This window comes from Cinclus cinclus, chromosome 7 (assembly GCF_963662255.1).
Source record: "Cinclus cinclus chromosome 7, bCinCin1.1, whole genome shotgun sequence".
Taxonomy (NCBI): domain Eukaryota; kingdom Metazoa; phylum Chordata; class Aves; order Passeriformes; family Cinclidae; genus Cinclus; species Cinclus cinclus.
Window position 1 is genome coordinate 32,322,731 of NC_085052.1, and position 18,350 is coordinate 32,341,080.

Genomic DNA, 18,350 nt, shown 5'->3' on the forward strand with positions numbered 1-18,350 from the left:
ATAAGCAACTAGTCAGAAGCCAAACACTTCCAGAAAAGAAGCATGAGGACAAACCTAGGGTAGTGCTATGTTTAAACACATGCAGTAGCATTGAATACATCACAGATGAAGCAATAGTGAATGCATCCATTGCATCTATGGAAAGAGATTAATAAAACATAAACGTCACTACTCAAGTTTTAGATATTAGGAATCCACCCATAGTTGTCCCAGGTGGACTTCGTTTCACTACAGAGCCATGCAGCAGTTCAAAGCACACTGTCTCCCCCTTCTCCATTTCTGCCATAGCAAAAGAAGTCACAGTGTTCCCATGTGGGGTTTTCTTCTGGCTGCTGGAGAGAGTTCTTTTGTACCCACGGCTGAAGGAGAGTTGTCCCAGTGCTGGTCCTGAGCTGAACTCCACAGAGATGACAAACAGGTAGATGCCTTTGTGTGGTGCTTTAAAGTGGCCATGTTCAGAGAAATAGCCGTTTCCATAATTGAGGTAGGTTTCATTAAACCTCACTGTTTTTTCTTTATCCTTTCTCTCGGAGAATCCCACATGGAATGCCACCAATGAGTCTGAAAAAGAAAGAAGAACAGGATTTTAGCAGTCATTGAGTGCTCTCCCCAGGATCATCAGGATGGGAGATAAGGTGAATCCCTCTCAGGCCTGATTTTTGTATGCTGCTTTGCAAAGCTAGACATTGGAAATAGTTATGTGCTCTAGAGTAGATCAAATGTTTCCCTGGAACTCTTGGAAAAGTGTAACACTGGGACCACCCAGGGGGGAAAAAATACCACTCTTTACTGTCCTAAAAATAAATTAGTTAAGAATATGTTCTCTGCTTATTCAGTCTTAACTATAGTTTTGCAGCACAGATGCCTAAAAGGGGCTGGTTTTTGCTGTATGTTATTTTTCCATGGCAAGGGCTGTAATCATAAAAAGCCAGTGTTAAACTGTGGTGGTTGTAATTACCAGGTCCTTACGGTCACATGTGCACAGGGAAAGGGAACTGGCCAGTCCCAGTGAAGTATAAGCTGAAAACTTGTCTCTGAAGCTTAGATGCAAGAGAGAGTATGTGCTCTCTGGTCAGTCCTGCCTGTTCCATTTGTGCAGATTGTAGCAGTTCATTTAATGCATCTGTCTGCCTTGAGAAGGATTTGGTGCTTTGAGTATGCTCCTTCCAGAGCTGAGTAACAAAGTAACAGGGAAAAGAAGCGTTCCACCTCAGCTTCCAAAGAGAAGACTGCTACTGCATTAGCATGAGCATCTACAAATTCTGTTTGTTTCTGAACTCCTGAAGTTGAATAATTTCAAAGCCAATCTCCCAGCAGCTGTTAGGTGCAATTTTATTGGCCTTAAGCAAAATGCAGCAGAATATCAACTTGGTTCTTACTCAATCTGCTTTTTTGGGTGGAGGGGAAGGATGTAAATAATGTCAGAATTTCTCTCTCTAGCATCCCACAAGATACCTGATAGTTCTCATAACCAATACTAATCTCCTCTGTGAGTGGAACTTGCATCAGGGCCCAGAAAGAAGCTAGACCTGCCCATGAGCATGTAAATAATAGAACACACCTTTTTCCACAAGTTCTGTCTGCAGTGTATTTCTTCCACTTATCATTTGTGTATTTTCTCTGTGCTTCTCAGGCTTTTTCTTGTCTCTTTGCTTGTCTTGACCTCTCTGTTGCCTTCTCCCTTTTTTGTTCAGCATTGACTGGATCTGTGTAACATTCACACTTATATTTGAGGCACCTAATTCTTCATTACTTCCAAATAGCTTTTTAAAAGTTACCAGATGTTCCTCCAGATTCCGCTTGATGGTTGCTAAATCTGCAGAGAGAGTTTCTACAGAAACATTGAGTGGCTCAATTGCATTTGTTATTGTGTGGTTGCAGCAGAGAATCACATCACCTCTGGATTCATGCCTCTTGATTGCCAGGCTCAGGTGTTTGATATCATTCTTCAGAGTCACGATATCATTATATGCTGAGCTATCCAAGGAGTCATCTTTGGCAGCCTCGTAGTTAGGTTCCATGTGTTCTATGATGCTGCGTTGACTGCTGACTTCATGTAGAGTAGAGGAGGTTTGTGTTTCCTCCTTGGGCTGCTTAGGAGGCATGTGAGCATCAGGATTATTTTGGTGGCGTCTCTCCAAGGGATGAAATCTCTTTGCGAGAGATTCTAAAGTCATGTTTTGTTCTTGCAGTTTATCTGAGAAGTGTCTGAGAGATTCTTGCAGCTGAAATACTGATGGTATTAGGCTACTAAAATCATCTTCAAAAAAGACATCCAGAAATTCATGTCTCAGTAAAGCCTCCAGTGCTTCTTCATGCCGCATTGCATCTTTCAAGAGAGAGCTAAAAGAACTGTTGAGATACTTAATGTGTCGATGAATTTCTTCGTCTTTCTTCTTCAGCAAGACTATGTCTTCTGAAAAAGCCACAACCTGTGACTGGAGCTGTCTGTTCTCTTCTTGACGGAGGTTAAGAGACAGATGGATGGACGGAATAGCTGAGGAGAGCTCTTCAATTTCACTCCTGAAGAAATCTCTGAAAACTGACTCCAAGTGCTTAATATCCTTTGACTGAGTACCTTCAAGGGAATAAGTGCTGTTCCTTGGATCTTCCTCCAGTACATCAGTGTCAGTAGATACTCTCTGGCAATTGCATTCCTCCATGTACCGCAGCAGATCAGAATAGTTTTCCTGAAGGTTTGAGAGGGTGTAGTTGAGCTCTGATATCTGCCTTTCCATTGCTGCGTTGTTTTCTTCCATAATAACTGATTTCTCAGCTAAAGTTATTGTAAGATCTTCTGGCCTATACTTTGAGATGTTTTTCTTTAACTCCTTAAACCACCTTTCTAAAACTGCAATGTTCTGAAAGGCCACATCTGACTCCATGTAAAGTTCTTTAAGCTGCTTTGCATGTCCTGACAGAATGTCATTCATATGTTTGATGGTTAATTGGCTGTTTTCATCTTTGGGACCGTGATGTAAAGAGAGTTCTGTTAAATTTTTTTTCAAAGTCTCCAGTTTATTTTCAAGAAGGTTTTGCTCTTGTTTCATGTTTGCTATGGTGTTGTTCAAAGCTAAGAAATGGGACTGCTGTATCTTATGAAGCTTCTTGAGTTTTGTATCAGTATCTGCCTTGATCATGCTGAGATTATAATGCATATTAGCATGCTGCATTTGCACTTGGTTCTCTATATCTCTTTTTGCCTGATCAACTCTCACTATGTTTTCTTGGACTTTTGATTCAAATTTAGTTCCCAGCTCCTGGAATTCCTTCTTGGGCACTGTACTCTCTTGGAATCTTTCTATGCTTTTCTTGTTGGCTTCCACATCATGGGACAGATTTCTTACAATGCTGTAGAGGTTCTGTAAGCTTCTGTTGAAGCTTGTCCACATTGGGTTAAAATGTTTCCTTATAAAATTCTCCACATGAGGAAACAAAACTTGCTGCAGAAGCCTTTCCTGATGATCTGTTAAAATAGATGGGGAAAAAAATTAAATTCTGCTTTTGGAACGCAGTCTAAGCAGGATAACTCAAGAGTTCAATTCATTTTTCTATAGTAGTTGCCATCTTACTCCCCAGAATCTGACCTCATGATAAATTTCAACAATTGCAAAAATAGCTTAGTGTTAAATCAAGGTTACTGTAAAGCGCATGGTGTCTATGAGTGCACAGAAAATAACTGGGATATGTGTTTACTTCCCCATTTAGGTATTAAAAACAGTGCTTTTTGAAACCCCTGGACAGGTGGTTTTTTCCAATGGCCATAACTGTCCTTTTTCTCAACAGTTCTTAGTTGGTGGGCTCTTCCTTTTTTCACTGTGTCATAATGTTCTTTTTCTCATGCTTTCAACTTCACAAGGCTATACAGCATCTTAACAGCTGAATATTCCAGGTCAGGAGTAAATAACTTGAAAAATCTGTGCAGTAGTATATGAGAATTATGCTAAGGCTCAGTTTCTAACTTTAAAGTTCAGACTCAAGTGCCTTAAATTCAATGAGTACCATAGTCTGTGTTCTTAGAAAATGCTTCTGCAAGCCAGTGGCTATGGTAAGTTGGTAAGTTAAATTTAGCAGCTCTTTTTTTTCCCACTCCTTTATATGACAGAAAGAATGTTCCAGAGATGGGTCAAATGTTTCATTTGTTCATGTAACACTGGTATGCTGTTCCACACATGAGAGTATGTAACATAAGTATGGAAAAAGAGCAAATCTAAACTGCATCCTCACAGAAGAGAAGAAGCCCTGGAAGCAGAATAGTAAGGTTAACAAATTCTAATATAAGCAACCTCTGTTCTGTGATTAAGGTATATTCTGAACAGTGCCTTTCCTCTCATTTCCCATTTCTAGTTACTCTGGTTCATTCATTTGCATTGGGCTTGCACCCATTTTTTCTCTCTTTAGTAGCAACCAGCAGACCAAATATTAGGGTAGATTTGCTTGCACATTTTCTTTCTTATCTGTGTGGTTTCACAGGTCTTATCAGGGGCTGATAATTCTGCATCAGACCTCTCACCTGAATTGCTCTGGTTCACTTCTAACATCATGCTTGTACCGTTGTTTTCAATTAGTCTCTGTAAGTCACCTAAGGTGCTGGCTGCTTGATGAATATCACTTTGAAGATCATCCAGTAAAGCCTCATGATTTTGAATGACTTCGAACATTTCTCTTGAATCCACTGATGTTGACACTAGTCACAAGATTAGAAAAACAAAGTCATGCAACAGAGTGCAGCGACCAGGTGACAGGTATTCATGCAAGACCTCTGAGAACACCTGTCTGGTTTTCACTCTGAAAATTTTACACTGACATTTGGGAAGTCTGTTGATTTCTGGTACCTTACATTGCAATTTATCTGCAAGGATTTTTTTCAACAGTGATGGAAACCTAATACATTCAAATGTTTGCTGAGAACTTCAGCTACAAAAACTGTGATGGCAGTAAAATGCTCTTAATTAGGGATCTCCCCATGCAATAAAAATGTTTTGGAATACTAACTCTTTTCAAGCCATTTCGTGAAAGGATGGGAGGTTTAACAACCTAGAATGAGCGGAGGTGATGAAAGAGCAATTGAGACATTCCAATGAGGAATCAGGAGTGTGTCAGAGCTGACTCATGGAGGGGCCCTTTAGCTGATGTTTTTCTGAATAAATATTTGCAAATTTGAGCTGTAGATTTCAAAGTGTGCAATACTTCCCTGAAGCTAATTGCTAAAAGCCACTTAATAACGCTGCAAGCCACACCATTCCCCAGGTGGTAAGGAAAGGTCCTTCTTGGTACTTATGCTGCAAGGGTGGAGTGCCTGAGATACAAATCTATGGTACATTGCAATTGTAATCTCAGAGCTACTGGGGGGCCGTTCTAAAATAGCATTTTCAGTGGATTGTTTTTCTAATTGATTTGTGAGCATGGTGCTGTCCTGTGCACCCACTTTGCAGAGCAAGGGGTTAAGATTCACTGATGACCAGACAGCTTTGAAACTTTGGGATGCTTTGTTTTGAGCATTCACAGAGTGCTATAGCATTTATGAAAATGAATGTATTGTTTCAAAGCTTTCCCAGAGAATGCTTTCACTATAGAGATTGTTCATAGTTTATCACTTTAAAATTACAGCTTTTTTTTTTTTTTTCTCCCCGATCGATCAGTGACTGAGAGGTAAAAGGATGACAAGCAAAGTAACTTCAAGCACATACTGTGGTTTGAGAACTCTTCTTGTCCTTCAGTTTCAGTTCCTGGCACCAGAATAAAATTAGGATCTGCAATTGAGATATGATACAGTTGTGAAAAGGCTTTAGATGCACAAACTACTACAGTTTAGCAAGGCCACACAGGAATTTCATGTGTTATGTAACTGCTGTGGAGACAGGCTTCCTGGGGAAAAAGCACCTCTGGAGAGCTTCCTTTCCTTGCACTGGCACACAGCAGTGCATGCACGCCAGTGCTGTGCAGGATAGCGTGGGGATTTTTAACTCATTACAAGTTATTGCTCATAAGAAATTAGTCTATTGCAAATACATGGGGCTTTTTTATTTTCTGGGGTCCCATCTAGAGATCTGCAAATTCCTCTACTTTATTCCAGTTACCTGAACATTCTGGTGGCAGCAACAGTGCATGATACAGTACAAAAGAGGAGATAAGGATGGAGGAGCTGTTTTTGGTCAATGAGTGTAACAATAGAGACAAAAATATTTGCACTGCATTTTGTATTATCTTTCCAACATTATGAGTGTAGTTCACCACCTAGAGATCAACCCACAAATGAAAGCTATATGTGAAGAAAAGGTAAACCTACAGAGATTTTTATCTGTGGAGTCTGTAGGTGAGTTAGACGTAGATTGTGAAAAAATTTTCAGACACGTGTTTGCCTTTTTTGCCAGAGGGAATTACCTTTTATCCATTTAAATTCCCTTAATTCCATTTAAATTCTTAAATTTGTTTAAATTCTACTTTATGAGTATTATTTGCTAAATCCTGCCAGTGCCATTTTTAAGCCCATTCAGTTTTTAAACCACATTGTCTCAAAGTATCAGTGATTTGGGACATAGCAAACTGAAAAAAACAGGGCATCAATTCTGAAAAAATGAGGAAAAAATAGCAAATTCATTTCTTGCCATTGTGCCTGGCATTTAGTCATTCATTCTTATACTTGTTCTCCAGCTTTCCTTACCATGGTGTTCACAGTCCTTGCCAATAAATCCAGGGCAGCATTTCCACTGCAAAGATTTCAAAACCTTCTGTTTCACTTGGTAGACTGGCTTCAGAGCTGTCCTGTACCTGGGGAGGAAGATTCTGGGCATTAGATTTATTGTAATAGAGTCCTTTGCAATCAAGTTTAGACTGATCCTGAACTTCTGTAGTATTCTGATGAGGTGTAGAGAGCCCTTTATTATTAAACATGTTATTCCAAAATGTCACAGATACCAAGGACGATAGAAATTTATTTCTTTAAAACTCCCTAGAAATAATGATGAAGCTTCAGTGCTGTTGAAAACATCCTTTAGAAACTTCAGAGAAAATTCTGTTTTCTTCACTGGTTTTATTTAGGGCACTTACATGATCTTCTGGCAGTCTGGGACTCCGTTTGTGCAGGGCTGCTGGGAGTTCACAATGTACTTCTCCTTCATGCAGGCTTCTATGTATGTGACCAGTCGGGACTGTGTGAAAGAACACCAGTTCCTAATGGAAGAAAAATGTGGGAAAAGAGTTTGAAGTAGGTCTCTAAGTCTCTGCCTGTAACAGTGCCAAGAAAAAGTGAAATGCAGAATTTATTTTTACTTTTGTGTTTTTTCCCAGCTGTATGATGAGGAAAGTGGAAAATGCTTCCTACCTTCTCCCTCCACTCCCAATTCATTTGTTTTCGTATGAGATGTTTATCTGAGTTTGTTACGCAAGGGCTGATTGTCTGAACTTTGATGCATTAGTTCCATTTCCAGTTCTTTCATTTTGCAGGAGAAATTTCCAACCCATGATAACCTGTGGGTTAATGTCACTTTAAATGTCAAATTGTCTTTCTAGGCATGTTGCCATTTCAGATGTCTGATGACTGACTCATCAGGTTGAGGCAGACTGCTCCTGAAAGCTTAATCTGACATTAACTCCATTAATAATATCTTCCTAAGTATTACTTCTTCAAGATAATATAGTAAGTGATTGGATTTTATTAAATAGGCTAGCTTCAAAGTAATTTCTCCCATCACCTGCAGGAAAATAATATTGGGGAAGAAAGGGTTTACACTTCTGATGCCTGGAAAGGCTGAACTGGAACAGAGACTAGGCAGAGGAAAATGAATAAAATAGTTATTTGTTTATAAAGGATACACCTTGGGCAGTGCAAGAGCCCAGCCGTGGCTACACCCAAGTCCAATCCAAGATGGATCCCAGTCATGAGTTTTTACACTTTTATAAGTTTTGGTTCATCCACACATTGGGGTCAATTGTCCAGCCACAACCCCAGGTTATGAAGTCTCAGTGCCCTGGTTTGCCCCCCTGCCCTTGCCATTGTTTGTGTGGTTTGGGTAACAGGTGTTCTTGATTCTCTAGCTGGGAAGGGATTATTTAACTGCCCTGTGAAGGGAACTTACTAACACCTAGTATGAAGTTTCAGAGTTATACATTAAGCAGCAGAGAAATTGCAAGGACAAATGAGTTTTCATAGTGTGATTAGTTTTCCAAGTCAGAATTGCATAGGCAGCTATTAATCCCAGAGTGCAGGTCAGCTTCTTCCTTTAAAGTCAAGACTTGGCAGTGGAGTGTTGGCTGAAGTTTGATGGTTAAATCCAAGACCAGAAGTAACAGGAAGTGACGAGTAATAACTAATGGAAACAGCTGAACTTTAGGTAGTATATTTTTAAATGGGAATACAGGAACCAAATCTCCAACTATCAGCATATATGGAAAAAGTTTGCCCCTCTCAGGGAGTTGGTGAAACAATGGGGAACCGAGTCCTGCACAAAAGCAGAAGCTGCCACTGCAGCAGCCAGGAGAAGGGGGGGAACTGGAAATATCAGGATGGAAGGACAGACAGCCTGGGCTGGCTGGGAACAGTTCACCAGGCTTGCTTGGGTCATAGCCTGTTTTGCTCCCCTGTTTCTTCAAGAAAATGTAATTTAGATTTCAGCAAGCACTCATGCAAGCAAAACTCTTCATCTGTTAGAAGCAAGGGGCAGGAATCTGGCAAAGCCTGTAGTGCTGGGAAAGCAGGACAGGAAAGGAAGCTGCTGCCTTTGTTGTGATTTCCAGCCAAAACAACTTGTTAGAGTTGTGGCTTTGAGGCCTTTGCAAGTGACTGGGGGAAATTTTGGGTCTATGACCAATGGTAGTTGTGGTTCTTACAGGACAGAACTAGAAGACAAATCCTCAAATTTTTATTGAAGTATTATTCTTCCGGAGTCAAACACTCTGCTTGTGTCAGAGTGTAAAACCACTCAGTAAAATCAGCAGACCAGCACACGTGCTCTGGTGAAATCTGCCTCCCAGGTGTGCCTAAGTCTGCCAGGCTTTAAAGGCTGTGGCACTTTTCTGGTGGTTGGTGTCAGTTAAATAACTCTGAAACAGGGACCTGTGTTTGTGCTTGGGCTGTCCTCTCTCGTGCCCTTGGCAAAGCATAGCTGGGAGAGGCTTTCCCCCTCAAACCCTCCCTCCTTTTTCCTGGGGAAATGAATTGCCCAGGCACTGTTGCTGGAGCTGGTATCGTTGCTAGGTGCAGGATCCCTGCCCCTGCCAGCAGGATGCTTGCTAGACCCAGGCAGGAGTCTGCATTCAGTGTGGAAGCCTCCTTTTAAAACAGGATTCTTTGACTTCGGGGCTTTGCCTTTCCTGATGAAAACAATCCACACCCAGTGACTCATCATCTGGGCTGGTTTGGGTTTGGGGTTTTTTTTTTTCCTACCATATGCAAGTCCTTCCTAAGAAGTCCTTGAAGTCATGTCAGCCACACAGAGCAAAGCCAAACGTGCACATGGATCAGCCTGTGTGAGCAAGAGTGAGGCACTGTGGGACTGTGGGTGCTTTTGCTGTATTGCACAGGTGGATGTGCACACACATGGAGCAGGAACCACAAGGATTCCATTTCAAAACATGGTAATGTGTTGGAGGTACCTGGTGGGCTTCCCACTCGTAGAAAGGGGTAATGTTGTGTCAGAAATTGAATCGGTGGTTGATCCCAACTTGATGCCTACTTTGGACAGCTACTAGTATTCTGCAGAATGAATAGTATGAGGAGGGGAAAAGAAGGGGGAATATGATGGACTCTGAATCAAAACTTCCTTTAATGCTGGTCACAGTTCTTTATGTCCAGTTTACCATACATTCACTCGTTCTCTCTCACTTGATTCTCATGGTTTATTTGTGGAGCTTCAGGGCCATGTAATACCATGTTTTTTGTTTTAATCACAAAATCTTCCAGAGGTTTTGAGTTCCATAAAACTTATCAAACTTTATTCTTTCCTCAAATAAGTAGATAAAGCTTGTAATGAGCTGCCAAATAGATACATGTACCCAAATACTTGTATTGCAGTAGTTTTTTGTAACAGTTCAAATACTTCCTTTAGGGAAACTTTGCCATCTGTAACTAAAAATACTCCTTAACGGGATTAACCTTGAGGGAAAATCATTCTTCAATGTTAAGTGCAACGATGTAAAAGACTGAGAAGGGCTTGGTCTAAAGTTCAGTGAGGCAAGCAGGACTTCTCTGGCACCAAAGGCTTTGAATCCGGCTGTGAAATTTCAAAGAGCTGTTCCTTCACAAATAGCACTTTCTTTCTTGAGCTGGTTTCTAGAACACAGCAGCTTTGTGTTCTGCTGCTGCGTTTTTTTTTCTCCTCTTTGTAACTGTGTCCCTTCATTCACTGAATATGTAACCAACTTAACACCCTCTGCTTTTATTCTCTTTAATACAGTTTCCTTTGGTGCAAGCTTCTGCTGCCGGGGAGAGGGAGGTACAGAGAAATCTGCTCATGTGAGGAGAGCAGAAAAGCCTTCCCTGTGATCTGGTGGTGACCAGGAATGTTTATCACAGTGCTGCAGGTTAGAGCAATTCTTCAGGGGACCCTCAGAAATTCAGGGCTGCGTACATTCCATTTGTTCATTCCAGTGGCTTTTCCTGGTTCACATACCACAGAAATTAATCCCTTTTTTATAAACCAGGAAAACTTGTTTTACTAATTTTCTTTGCTGGACTGTGGTTTTGTTGGTTTTGCCCCTAGACTTCATTCTAATTATAAATTAATCTTATTACATAGAATCTTTACATGCATCTATTCACTTCTGCCTAATTCTGGGGCAACTGTATTCTTATGTCTGAGGTTAAATATATCTGATGACAAAGCATTCTGTATTTAAATAAGATTCAGCAAATGTAGGTTAGCTCAAACTCTTTTTATATGAACCTTTATATGAACCTATATAAACCAGGTGTTTAGAAACTGACACTAAAATGATTTTTTCTTGCATGGGATCTAGTTCTGCTTTTACTGAAATATAGCAAAATGGAGGCAGTTCTTTCTCTGATTCTAGAATTTGTCTGGGACACCTTATATCATAGGAAACAAAATAAAACCCACAGAACCAGGAGAAAAGGTTAGATGGCTCCTCTGCAGTAACTGACTCTGCTCAGATGAATATGGGGCAGTGTCTTTCCTTCATACAGACAATTACAGCATGGGAGTATGTGTGAGTAATGCTCCCCAGCTCAGTGAGGGACTGACATACTTCTTCATTTCTCTTTGTTACATCTTCTCTTGGCTGGCACTGCAGCACAAAATTTTAGATCTTTCCTAAGTCAGAGGAATTTTTGCCTGAGCAAAAGGTTCAGGATGTTGGGATGTTTATCATAGGTTTTCTTATTCCTTTGGCTGTACTGGTCTGACTGAGTTGTCTTTCACCATCAGTTTCCTCAGGTTTCTACTCTCAAGGAGCACAGTGTCTATAATTACTTTGAAAACTCCTGCCTAGCCTTGCCTGTGTCTGTTGCTCACAGTGTGCAAAACTTTTCAAGACTGTAACATTTTCCTTTGCAGCACAAAAGGCACCACATAAGCAGTAGTTCCTGCTGTGTATATAGTGTACTATAGGAAGGTAGTAGAAGACTGTTATTTCAGTTTAAACAAATGCTTTTCTACTGACCTGTACAGAATGACAATTGAAGAAGAATATAAGAATGAGGCTTTATCTGTGGTTGGTTTTTCCCTCAGTGCATATGTCTTACTGACAAGAAAAAGCAGCTTCAATAGAACAGAAATTAAGTACCACATTTAAATCAATCTAAACTAAGACTGTGCATGTCAGTATTGAGCCAGATGTATCTTTTTATATTTTGTGGAATACAGGAAGTGTTCAGGTGTTGGGGAAGTCACTGGCTCTCCAAAGCAACATGGTGTGCCACTGGGTTTTTAAGTAGCAGACAACTGATGCCTGGTGGTCTATCAGTGAATTCTCCAGCTCTTCCCAGGCAGCCAGCAGCCCCATATTAGAAACAAACAGCAGAAACTCTCGTATTTCTCCATCTTTCCCTCAGGAAAACTCCCAAAGGGAGTAGAAATCCCTCTAGGCAGGGTCTGGGATCTTCCCATGTCTCATCCTGTGAAACACCCTTGTTTTCAGTGGGGGAAGAGCAGATTGATTTGCAGTTCACCTTAACAAACTGGACTGAAAAGAGTGGCAATGGTGGTTTCATATATGTGGGTTTCCATGTGGTGCTGGAGATCTTCCAGAACCCTGAGCAACCCAGGCTGAATGCAAGGTGTATTCCAGCAGTTAGACTGTTATCAATTGGGATAATCCTGTCCTGCAGGACATCCTAAAACCATAGTGCAGGGAAGACCTCCAGACCAAATGCAGTCCTGAACTGGGAGCAAGAGTTCAAGGAACAGCAGGCTTGACTGGGAGGTGGTTTTGAGCCAAATCCAACTGTTGTACAAACTGTTTCAGAGAAGTAAATGCAAGAGGTTTTTCCTCTTCAAGAGAATCCACAGCCATTACCTCATTTCTGTTATCCCCCCCTGCAATGGGAGCTCTGCAGCCCACTGAGAGGGCAGTTTACACTTGGATTTTATCCTTTGATTACTGCAGACTTAAGTTCACCCCTAGTACAGCCTGATCACTCCTGTGTCAGACCTCATCTGGAAGCAGGAAGTGCAGCCAGTGGCCACCCTTTGGCACACCTGTGCTGATGCCAGGGAGTCAAAGCTGCTTGGGAAGCCAAGATTCCCACTGGCACGTGCTCGGGGTGCAGGCAGCGTGCAACAAGGTTTGCCCTGACTGTGTTTGGGCCTTGAGGGGAGATTCGTTCAGGGCTGCCCACTGGTCACTTGTTCAAGGGGCACTGACCCACACAGGCAGGAAGGTGCTGGGTCCAGGTGGGGACAGTGCTGACGGTGACTCTGTGGCTATGCTGAAGCAGGAGCTCCCTTGCTATCTGCTGAAGAAATGAATCGCTGCAGCTTGCAGTAATGAGCTGTGAAACAAATCGCTCCGTGGGCACAGAGGGTTCAGTAGCTCCTGCACTGTGTGGAATGGAACTGTGTCGTTTGCATCGAGCAGGTTAATGGGGTGCTATTCCACCTGCAGCTGAGCCTCTCAATGACAGCCAAACATTGGAGTTTCCTCAAGTCCTGAAAGGAGCCAAGTGCCTAACTTTGATAGGAAACCATTGCTTCTGTTGATCCACTTGGCACTGCAAAAGCTATTGTTGAGCACTGAATGGCTGTTCCATTGCTTTGCAGGATGTCGGGGGCTGAAGATCACTTCTAGCTGCACTTCATCCAAACTGTTTTATTTTAAGCATATGTTCTGTGCCCCTTTGGTGGGAAATTTCAGTATCCCATAAGCTTCCTACAAAAGCCCCTGCCTTGTTTTGAAGAAATAGATTAGTCACAGTGAAACTGGTCTTAATTAAATTAATGGATTCTTCCTGTAAAAGCAGACAAAAAATAATAAGCTAATAAGATTGAACACTGACTTTCCTTAGAATAAGTGAATTGGGTTTTCTCTTCTTGTGTACACTTGGGAGGACAGTTACATGTACATAGTTACACACTGGGTAGTCACATGAACAGGCCTGATTCTTTGTGGCTCCTTGATGTGGAATGAAAGGAAGAGGTGAGTGTTTCAGAGATAGCACACCTGACAGACATCCAGAAACCTCTGTCTAATCAAGGGTGGCTTCACAGAATTATGTGTCCAAAACTCAAATATATTAATGAAATTACGGATTTACTTAGGCTGAAGATTTCTGCTTTCCTATTTAATAGATCAGGTGGTAGAGTTTAGGAACTTTTTCATTTTGTTTTTCCATTTTTTCAGGTATGTTGTAAAAAAAATCCCAGGAGATGACACTGTCTGTTTGTAGATTAAAAAGAAAGAAGGAAAAATGAACCACCTACCCAGCTGCAGGGCCACTTGGCAATGATTACAGTTCTGGAAACAGAAGTTCTGTGAGACTTTGGATAGATGGGGATGCCAGCTGTAGTTGCTGTGGTTCTTCCCATTCTAACACCACTGTCCATTTCTCCCTTACAGGGTGAGCCATCCACCTGGGGACTGGCTCTGTCAGTGTGGTTACTGAGGGAGAAGGTTAAAAATAACCTCTGCTTTTTCCTACTATTATTTTTAGCTTGGAATGCTTAAGTGATCTGGTTTACAGTGTTACTTGACAGACAGGTCAGGCTAACTGAGGGTACAGGCAGCTTTGGGCTTTGCTGTTGGAGCTGCACGTGCCTTTTACATGCTTCATTTGTCTTGGTTTCTTTAATGAAATACAGCACTAAGTGCTAGAAATCTGAGTTGTGAACCTGACTGTTCCTGATGTACAGGTCTCTTAATTTCCCTTTTTAATTCTGCTGAAAGTTTTGGGTACTTGTGGATCTGCTTTCCTCAGTAGAATGAAACAGCTGAAATCAAGCCAGTCAGCTCATATGAGACACAGCTGCTGGGGAGAAAAGCAGCATACAAGTTGATTTTCTTTGGAAAGTTGGCTTCTTTTGGTTGTTTTGATTTTGTGCACATATGGACACTTGTCCACTTGAACATGCAGAGTTTCTTCTATTTGTTCAGATACAAGCAACAGCTGAGATACTAAACTGTTACCTAGTTCTTCCTCTAAAGGCCAGTGACTTCTTACTGATTTATATTGTAAAACTCTTACATGAAAAATCTTGTTATTCTTAGAGGAATTAGAAAAATAACATATCCAAGCATTTGACTGGGATCTAATGAGACATTTCATCTCACATGTTGAAACAGAAACCAGAGGATTCTGACTAATTCTTTGCACTACTTAGTCAGGATGATCTCAAATATTCAAATAACTGTGATATGAAAAATGATACTCTACATTTTTTTTAAAATACAATAATATTTTGTAACTACCACTATTCCTAATATAAAGGGAAAATAAGAAGCATTTGAACAAAACACATCTTGCTTTTATTTTTTTTTTAATAATGAGAGTCTCAGCATTGTCACAAGGACCAATGGACTTTGTTTGTTTCCTAGTTCTGCAAAAAAGTATTTTCTTATTTCAAAAGCAAACTAGATGTAAGACATCTTTTTGGTAGAAAACTATTCTCCACCATCCTGGGCTTTTTATGGCGTGTCTTTCTCTCCTTTTATCTCTCAATTCCTATTTAACTCCTGATGCTTTTCTCAGTGTTCTCCTCTTGAGAGATATGAGGCCTGTTTCTCGATGTTTTTTTTCCAGGGAATGTGTCACACTTGTAGGGAGGAAATACCAGATTCATGACAACATCTTGTCAGTTCATAGCAGGGTACTGCAGCCACAGCAGCTGACAGGCATGCAAAGACTTCATGCTCTGAAGGTGTGTTGCTTCAACCACTTTAGAATTTTGAGTATGGTTACAAGAATTGTGTTGTCCCTTCTTATTTACCCTCTCTCCCTTTACTTTTAGATATAATTCCTGTCAAGGTCCTGAATTTCTTTCCTAAGACCTAGCAGCTGCCTGGCCTTCTGTGTGCTGTGTGACAGCTCTACAAAACAAAAAATACCTTAAAGCTACTGCCAGGCTAGGTTTGGATTGTCTGTAGTCATCCATATAGCTTTATAATTGGGAAGAATGTTATGATTTGACTCATTATGCAACTATCTCCATAAAAGAAGGAAGTATTTCTCTCCTTGGGAGGAAATTAGGATGAGTCATAGCTAGTATTGAGCTGAATTAGACAAGCTGGTGCTGAACAGAGCTGCAGACCCAAGGAAGAAATCCTGATTAGGAAAGTATTACAGCATCTTGCTGACCTGTAATGCTGACTTTTTTACACCACTGAATCTTCATAGCACTGGGAGTTTTCAGAATGTTTTCAGCATTTCAATCAGCAGTCAAATGATTACCCCCTTGCAGTGTAACTTGGAAGCCCAGAGTACCCCTTGGGCCTTGTTTCCTTCCTTTGGCAGTGTTTGAACTGCATTAACCAGGAGTTGGTTAATTAAGTCATTATCATTACTGAACACTACCCATCAGGAAGCCTTGTGGGTTTAGGAAGTGCCTTGGGGCTTTAGGGGAAGGTACAGATTTGTGGGAAGATGTAGTCTGAAAGGCAGCAAGGTTTTCATACACTCACCATGTTACATGCAGGAGGGAGGCCTTAATTTTGCATGTAGGTAAAATTAGAAAAAGGATTGCATACTTTAGTTTGCATGAAAGGGAAGCATGACATGAGCAGGGTTTTATAGCCTCTTTCCATCTCACTTTTTTCCTTTCCTCAAGAGCATTTAAAGGGAAAAATACCAGGGCATCCTAAAGCACTGAGCTGTGAACAGCACTCAGTGTGCTGCTGTTTCAGCTCTCCTGAACAGGGCTCTGCTGTACCCATCCATCAAGGCTATAAAAGATTCATTCACTGTCCTTCTTGGTTTTCATCTATTTTAAACATTTAGAGACCTACATACATGCCCTGTAAAACTTACACAAATCATAGGGTTTGGGAATATTTCTAGTGAAGTACATGCCTTTTGTTCTCAGAATGGCTACTCTTGTGCTACAGATTACCATGAAAAGCATCTTGCTGGCATGAAAACCTTTTGAAGGGGATGGGGGTGTGAAATTTGTAGTAATTTTCGTGCTTGTTCATTATTCCTTACTTTGTTATATTTACTCCTCACTATTTTTATTTTGCTATCATCCTGCCATTCTCTTTCCCTCTCCATTTCCAAGGCCCAAGTTTTCAGGCAGGCACATTCTGCTAATGGGCAATGTTTGCCATGCTCAGCAGAAACAGTCAGCACTGGTTTATGATAAGAAGCAGTCAGTGAATTAACATCCTCTGGTTCTGCTTTGCCAGAGGTAGTGTGTTGGTTTATGGCAGAGCTGGGAGGCTTCACCTCTGCTGGGTGTGTGCATACCCCTAACCCCATTCTGCTGTCTCAGATTAAGCAAACAGCTGGTCCCATCTGTGGTTTCATCCTCCACAAGCAATTCAGCTTTCTGTTTGTGTGGTTAAAGCATTTAAACCATTCTTGTTTGGATATAGATTGGCCCCTAAAATCTCATGTATTTTAATGAGAAACTTCTGATAAAAACAGTCCTGTATGAGCAGAATATAAAAGCATCAGAGAGGATTGCACTCTCGTTATGTGTAAAACAGACACATTGGGGTACTTACCCATTTCGGGGCTGTGGGCTCTCAGCTTCCAAATCCCCTCTCTCTTCCTGATGTGAGGAGATCACACTTGAAGGGTAACCTTGAGTATCCTCCCTGAGCCCTTCTGCCTCCCAGTAACCTTCTTGGCGTGGCAGAGGAGTTCTCTGGGGGTGTGCAGAGGTCTCATAGACTCGTGGCTTTAAGCTGTGCACGGAGCCATCACGATGTCCATGATGGGCTGCGTGTTCCGCCAGCTTTGCCAGTCCTGCTGTACTGCAGACCAGCAAAAGCTTCACCAGCATCCTGGGCTTCTTCCCCCCTAGTTACACCTGCTTCTTGTTCTTTTCTCTGAAGCTCAGCCTGAATTACCTCAGAAATGCCCCAGCAATATTCTTTAACTGGAAAGTTGGAAGAAGGAAGGAAAAAATTAAAAAAAAAAAAAAAAATTTGTAACAAAGAGCGGAAAGAGCTTGCGGCCCTCCCAGCTGCTGTGGAAACGTCCGTGGCTGTTGAACAATGTGAGCCTGGTTCCTGTGTGGGGCTCACACGTCTCTGACAGGGGGCAAAACAAGGTGGTAGGAATACAGCTTATTCAAGGAACTTCTGAGCTTGCCTGCCTTCTAAACTTATCTGTGAACAGGAACTCGGCTTTTATCAACTGCCTTCTCCCTCAGGCACAGGAAAAGGATGTTAGCTTAAAAGAAAGGAAGAGAAAAGAAAGAAAAGAAAATATTGAGTGCTCTAACAGACTCTCATTACACTGCTAGAAAATGTCACAGACCTGCCTGGTCCAGTGCTGCACATGGAAATTTTTTTCTACAATTTAAAGGTTGAAATACCTTGGCTTTAGCAGCAGAGTATTGGTATGTATGTGGTATGTAGAATAAAATGCAGGCATTGAGGGACTCAGAGCAAATGTACAGTAAAAAGAGCCTACAAATGTCCATTCTTGTGCAACCTTTGCAAAGTAGCTCTGTGAATCATAGTCTGTTCCCATCAAAATGGAAGATTTTCATGAAGTTGACCTTCAGAGGGGTCAGGATTATTGAGCGTTTCTAAGAATTTCTGTTTGGGTTGACATCTCTGGGTGTCAGGCCTAATTTTTTTTTTTATTATTGTCATTAAAAGAAAAACCACTAACCAAGAGCTGCTGTCAAGAGCTATCTCTATCACCACATTCCAATAATATTTTTTTTTTAAAAGCTGTTGATGTTGCATGTAGTTTTCTTACTGGTTTTGCTTTGCTGGTGATGCTGCTT

The 18,350-nt window shown here is 41.3% G+C and overlaps 1 protein-coding gene across 1 annotated transcript; it reads right to left on the reverse strand.

The window, feature by feature from the left end:
* Positions 1-172: 172 nt before the first annotated feature.
* On the reverse strand, positions 173-17,395 carry MMRN2 (multimerin 2). Its single transcript, XM_062496436.1, has 7 exons — positions 17,113-17,395; positions 7,051-7,173; positions 6,665-6,771; positions 5,691-5,753; positions 4,514-4,687; positions 1,562-3,466; positions 173-561 (listed from the first exon to the last, which is right to left on the reverse strand). The coding sequence occupies exons 1-7, from the start codon at positions 17,391-17,393 to the stop codon at positions 173-175; spliced, it is 3,042 nt and encodes a 1,013-aa protein (XP_062352420.1). The 5' UTR covers positions 17,394-17,395.
* Positions 17,396-18,350: the final 955 nt, after the last annotated feature.